General features: G+C 37.1%; 1 protein-coding gene across 1 annotated transcript in view; it reads left to right on the forward strand.

The window, feature by feature from the left end:
• The first annotated feature begins 31 nt into the window (after nucleotides 1–31).
• The window catches only part of LOC117123807, a 12,948-nt gene continuing 5,825 nt past the window's right edge, over nucleotides 32–7,154 (forward strand). The window contains exon 1 of the mRNA XM_033269824.1: nucleotides 32–194. Within this exon, the coding sequence (XP_033125715.1) occupies nucleotides 81–194 (114 nt within the window). The 5' untranslated portion in view covers nucleotides 32–80. The remainder of the gene's footprint in view (nucleotides 195–7,154) is intronic.

Raw genomic sequence — 7,154 nt, forward strand, 5'->3', positions numbered from 1 at the left:
GTTACCTAATGTTGATTATTATCGGAACCATTCCTCCTCTTGGCGTAGGGACAGGACACCCGAATATCGGCTGGGTAGATATGATTGCTCGGACTCCCGTAACCGAGATAGGACGCCCAAATATCCGCAGGGTAGATATGAGCATGCCGACACACATTGCAGACAAAACATTCCATACCGCAGGGCATACAAAGGTAGTCCCAAACGGGTTACATTTAACACCAAATATTCTAGTTCGGGAAACTAAAGTCAGTTGGAAATGTGGGTCAATATTCGGCTTATGCAAGTGGAAATACTAGTGATATGCAAAGACCCCTCAGTTGTCATCAGCAGATGACCAACTTGTACATAATTCAGATGAGATTTTTGGTGTTCCTATTAGGGATTTAACTCCCACATACAGTTGTATGGTAAGGGTCACGAAGTCAGTGCTTTAATTGACACTGGTGCTAACATTTCTTTAATTTCTAATCAGTTTTGTAAAAGTAATAAATTCTTAAAGTCAAGAAGATTTGAGAAAGATTTCACACGGCTAAGTCAGTTGACGGCAGCCCCCTTGAATTTATAGGCTGTGTTAGAGTTAATTTGCGTATTGGGTATGTTACGCTTAACCATAATTTTCATGTTTCAAATAGTATGGAGAGACCCATGATATTGGGTTGGGATTTTCTTAAGTCAAATGGTGCAGTTATTGATTTGAAAACTGGAGTTATTAAGATTGCTGATACATTCCGTACTGACCGACAAGTCGCTTACTGTACATACTTGTATGTTGTTTTACCACGAGCATTGGTTGTTCCAGCAGGTGTGGAAATGGCTGTTGATGCAAAGTGTCAGCCCCTTGATGCAAAGTGTCAGTATTATAGTAGTGAAGTGGTTACTTCAACTTCTAGTCCATCGATAGAACCTTCATCACATTTATCTTTTGATATTTCCTCTAAAAACTTAATAACAGAGGAAGAAAAAGATAAGGTCCTCAAACTACTAGATGATTATCATGATATTTTCAGCAAAACAAACAGGGATTATGGTCGTACAGATTTAATCAAACACACCATAGATACTGGGAATGAGGCAAAAAGTTTATAGGACTTCTTTTTATGAGAGAGGAGATAAGGAGACAGTCTGATGAGTTATTAGATAAGGACATCATTGAGCCTAGTCATAGCCCACGGAGCTCACCTATAGTTATGGTTAAGAAAAGGATATCACCTTTCATTCCTGTGTAGATTATAGGAAAATTAATATGCATGCAGGGCCTAATCCAAACCCCCCTCCCCTCCAGTGGCGGGACAGAAATTTGGACAGTTATTTAGATCCCGTTCTCTAAGAGCCCAGTCACACTTATTAGGCCGGCCCAGGGCCGCCTTAAATTACGGCCGACTCAGGGCCGACTCAACAACATTTTCGTTCACAGTGATTGTTTTAAGTCAGCCCAGGGGCACCTTACGAACGTTCACACTTCTCCTTTGGGCCGGGTCGATGAATTGCAAGACAAAATGATTGAGGCGATTGCATTACGTGATGGCGGAACGGTAAATCACAACCTAGAATAAACACATGGAATTCGCGCGAAGCATGAACCTACTGTATAATTTCGAATATTGTCCATATACTTTTTCAATTTTTTAAGCGTAGCATTCTGCTTCATTATTATGGCGACGATAATTATTATAATAACCAAGGCCTATAGTTAGCGCAGCTCAACTTTACTGCAAAACCAGACTCGCGATTTTGAAACTCCATACCTGTATGGGTAAACTGTATAGGCCTATGCAAGACTGAAGGTTGCTGTCAATGTTTGGTCACAGACCGGGGACACAGATTGTGAATAAGTAGCATCGAGATCTATCTATTTGGCAATAATAATTATTTTTGTGTTAGGTTCATTCACAAAACAATTTTTAACGCTTTGAGAACCAGCTTCGATCATAAAAGTAACAAACGATTATTTTTTTTTCTGTTTTCGGGGTCACGTGAGTAGCTTCACGAACGTTGGGTCGACACAAAACGCACGTGGTTGGTGAGGATGATGTTCAGAAAGAATGATACCACTATACAGTGTTATGATTTTAGAATATAAACTTAAATTAATGTGTGCTATACAAAAAACGGGGTTTCTTGAGCTTGTAATAGGCCAATATATTTTTTCTCTACTGGAATTCTTCAACTGTAGAAAAGAAAGTCGAAGTAATAATTAGTTAGGTTGGAGACCTTATATATATATATATATAACAACTTTTATTCAAAACAATAGTTCAACTGAATACAATTTACTCTACAATGTTTTTTCGCGAAGGTCAGTTGAAATGAATGTTGTGGTTTAGATAAGATGTCAAAATCGACTGCAATCAGAGCGAACTTGGGCCGGCTCAGGTCGGATTAACTTTAGGTCGGCTCAGGGCCGGCTTAAAATTTATTTTCAGGGCCTAATCCAAAGCCCCCCTCCAGTGGCGGGATGGAAATTTGGACATTTATTTAGATCTTGTTCTCTAACTGCCTAGTTTATGAAACTTGTTTTATGATCCCGCACATGGTTGGTGAGGATGATGTTCAGAAAGAATGATGCCACTATACAGTGTTATGATTTTAGAATATAAACTTAAATTAATGTGTGCTATACAAAAAGCGGGGTTTCTTGAGCTTGTAATAGGCCAATATATTTTTTCTCTACTGGAATTCTTCAACTGTAGAAAAGAAAGTAATAATTAGTTAGGTTGGAGACCTTATATATATATATATATATAACAACTTTTATTCAAAACAATAGTTCAACTGAATACAATTTACTCTACAGTTTATTAACAATTTATTTCTTAATGGTGTTTTTTTGCGCAAGTCAGTTGAAATGAATGTTGTGGTTAGATAAGATGTCAAAATCGACTGCAATCAGGTCGGATTAACTTTAGGTCGGCTCAGGGCCGGCTTAACATTTATTTTCAGGGCCTAATCCAAAGCCCCCCTCCAGTGGCGGGATGGAAATTTGGACATTTATTTAGATCTTGTTCTCTAACTGCCTAGTTTATGAAACTTGTTTTATGATCCTTAGCAAGATAATGATACCTACTTCAATTTGATGCAAAACAGAAAACACAGTACCTTATCAAATCACCATGGCAATGAAAAACATTTTGGTGGTGGGACGGAATGAACAAATTGATAAAAATGAGACAACATGTTATCTTCTCAATTAATTCAAACTTTAAAATTGTGCTGTAAATTTAAATACATACTTTTGAGTAGCAACTATGCTTCATCACCATAGGCTATATCAATAAATTTAAATGTTTCGCTGAGCAGAATAAAATAAAATTAAATAAAACGGTCAGGGTAGCGGGATGGAAATTGGCGGGACGGAATTTTTAAAATTACCCAAATTCGATGCTTTCTTTAAAATAAAGTTTATCTGTAAAATTGAAAAGAATATTATTAAATATAAGTATCTGCAATGTTAAACATTGCTGATACTTATATTCATGCCATAGGTGTATGGAACATTTTAAGAAGGTAAAGACATTAAAGATTTGGAGAAATACACTGATACTGTAGGTCTAATCACCATTATATATAGACCATTATGTATTGTAAGCTTGTATTTTAAGGGGTGATTTATACCCCCTGCACATTTTGGCAGAAATGGCAGTGTTATAGTACTAAAGAACTCTATAATCATGGCATCACAACCTTTGTGGAATCAAATCAATAGTTTTACATTACTTAAAGGTATCATGTAGCTTTCAATGTTCTTATGGTGGTGGGACGGAATTCCAAAAGGTGGTTTGACGGAATTAAATAATTATTTTAGTTTAAAATTGTTTAAAATTTTCCAAAATTACTTTTTAAGCCAAAATCATAAATTACACTTTTATAATCATAATATTGTTAAGAATTATGGAAATGGAATCGATGCAAACACTTTTAAAAACTAATTATACTTCATAATGGTGGTAGTACGGAATTCTTAATAAGTGGCGGGACGGAAAATAATAAAATGGGTTTAAAATTAATTTTAATTTGACAAAGTTATTTTTCAAAGCTACTGTAAATCATAAATTACACATGTAAAATCATATAATAGCAAAATGTAATGAAAATCAAATCATAGTAAAGCATCTAGAAAAAATTAAATTTATTTTAACTGGTGGCGGTACAGAATTTGACCCAATAAAAATGCGTGTCACATTTTTGGCTCATGTTGTTTCCAAAGCCGGCATAGAGCCTGACCCTGCTAATCTTGAGAAGGTCAAACGTTGGCCTATTCCACGTAATGTCACCCAGGTCAGAGGTTTTGCGGGTCTTTGCTCATATTACAGGCGTTTCGTGAAAAACTTTGCCTCAATTGTTCGTCCTCTGCAACTACTACAGTAACACACAAAGGCGTACCTTTTGTTTGTCAGATGAGTGTGATCATGCTTTTAACATATTGAGAGAAAACTTTGATAACCCACCAATTGCGGCGTATCCTGATTTTAATTTACAATTTCAACTTTTCACAGATGCTTCAGAATTTTCTATTGGCTCTGTATTGACTCAAATTCAGGAGGGTGATGTGTATAAGAGACAGGCCCAGGGCCGCCTTAAATCGGGTTATCGCTTATGCCAGCATGCTCTCAGCAAAAGTGAAAGTGGTCTACTTATGATAGGGAGTTGTATGCTATTGTGTGGAGTGTCAGGCATTTTAAGCATTATTTGCATTTTCTATATGTAATAGGGGTTACATATAGAAAATGATGTGACAGGTCGTCAAACACGATGGATTCTTGATTTGAATATGTTCAATTGGAAGATTGTGTACAAATCGGGTAAGACACATCTGAATGCGGATTCATTATCCCGTAGACCCGATCCTAGTTGATCAAGCTTGAACCAGTTGATCAAGCTTCTGAAGCTAAGAGTGAGATGGATGTTATAGTGGAAGATAGTACCTGTAAGGGAATACTGTAGACTGTAAAGTTCAGGATGTACATGCCCTAACTTCTTGTGATGGTTTTTCACTTTATAATCAATGTAATATTAAATTAATTAATGAACCGGATAGAGACCCTGAGTTACAGGAGTGCAAAATGTGTGTCCAGTCACGTGCTACAGTAAACCCTATCATTTTGCAGGCAAGTCCCTGTATTATGAACGATTATGTAGGCAGTTTCATCGTTGTTAAAGATTTATGATGGTTTAATGGTCCGCATTACTCATGATAGATGTAAGGGTGAAATTGTACAGTCCATCATACCTAGTTCTCTACAAAGGGAAGTATATTAACATCATTTCATGGTTCTAATTCAGGACATTATAATTCTGACAAGACTCATTTCAGCTAATTGTTACTGGCCTTGTATTACACGTGATGTGAAAAATTTTGTTTGGAATGTCTACCGTGTCAGGCTAGACAAAGACCTGTCCCTGGATTACGTGCTCCAATGGGTACAGAGCCAGTGAACCATCCATTTGAGAGAATTGCAGCCGATATTACAGAGTTGCCTATGTCAGCCAGAGGTAGTCGTTACGTGTTAGTAGTAGGTGATTACTCTACCAAATATATAACTTTATACACAATTCCAAGTGCATATGCGAAGATTTTATCAAGTGACATGGCGTATTAGGGTCTATTCATGGGGCTCAGTTTGAGTCAAATTTATTGAAGGGAATCTGTAAATATTTATTAATCGACAAAACCAAAACTACCCCGTATCACCCGCAATCATACGGGATGATTGAGCACTTTAACCGCACACTGAAGGATCAACTGGCTAAACAGCTTTATGGTGAAGGCAAGGAGTGGGACACCTTATACTCAGTCAAATTGAATTGCAGTACAATTCAATGGTTCATGAAACTACCGGATTCAGCCCATTTTACCTTGTCCATGGACGAGAACCAAGATTGGCCAGTCAGGTGCTTTATGGCCCCAACACATTTCATCCCATTTCTACTACCCAAGAGTATTACCAATTTAGATAAGCGTATTACCAGAGCTAGGGATTTAGTGTCCAATAACATCGCTATCTAAAAACACAAACAACAACATTATCAAAACAAAGATTTCGTGCATACCAAGTTGGTGAAAAAATTTGGATTGATGATCCAGTTAATGTACGGAATAAGTAGGCTCCTTGATGGCAGGGCCCATTTCAAGTTGTTAATGTGAGTGAGGATGGTGTTGTCTACAAACTGCAAGCGGTTAATGGCAGAATATATCCTAGAAAGATACACTACAATCGCCTTAAGTCATACATTGAACCATCTGTTACCAAGCAGCCTGTTGTTAGGACAGACGTATCGCAGCTTTGCTCGACCAACTGTCAACCTTTGAATGCGAAAGCTGTAGCACCCTTCAGTGTTAATACTAGAACAGGCCGAACAGTGAAGCCACCTTCCAGATTCCTGGAATAACTGCGAATGTATGACTATGTAAACACTTACACACATATTACATGAATTTACAATTAACACACACACAACCAAAAACCACCAGGTGTCAATGAGATATGTCTGGTGCATGCGCAGGGGAACTTGTGTATCGACGCGAGCGTAATTTTTTTACGCATGTGGTTATAGGAGCTAGGATTTGTTTTTTCTGGTTTTAGTGTTAGTGGCATGAGTGTCTTTTCTCCTTTTTGAATTGAATACGTCCATGCGTGCACGTAATGTTTTTAAAGCATGTTGTTTATAGAAGTTAGGATTTATTTTGGTTCTAGTGTTAGCTGGTATTTGGGTCATTCCTGCTTGCGCAGCTTTTGTGATTGAATAAATAATTGTGATAGACTTGTCAATAATTTCACTGTTTCTGGTAGTTCAAACTCTCTTTCATCACTTGTGGTCTACTACAAGTTCCATGAATTATTGTATGCAGAAATTTTTTTTTATTTTTTTGGACGAGATGATTGTTTTCTGTTTTATTATTATTAATATTTTGTACCCTACGCAATTCGTATGCTACGTGAATGATTTGAAAGAGGTTGTACTGTACACTCCTCATATGCTACACAGGGAGAGATTCTGTCTTTATTTGGTTTGCACCATACGCTATTCGTAGGCTGCATTACTGAATGCTTTTTTTTTTTTTTGAGATATTTTGTGGAAGATTTTTTTTTTGCACCATACATTATCCGTTTGCTGTTGCGTTGACTATTTATTTGTGTTTGTTTTTTTGCACC

This window comes from Anneissia japonica, unplaced genomic scaffold (genome assembly GCF_011630105.1).
Source record: "Anneissia japonica isolate Jap-2015-1 unplaced genomic scaffold, ASM1163010v1 scaffold10197_len28240_cov123, whole genome shotgun sequence".
Classification (NCBI taxonomy): Eukaryota; Metazoa; Echinodermata; class Crinoidea; order Comatulida; family Comatulidae; genus Anneissia; species Anneissia japonica.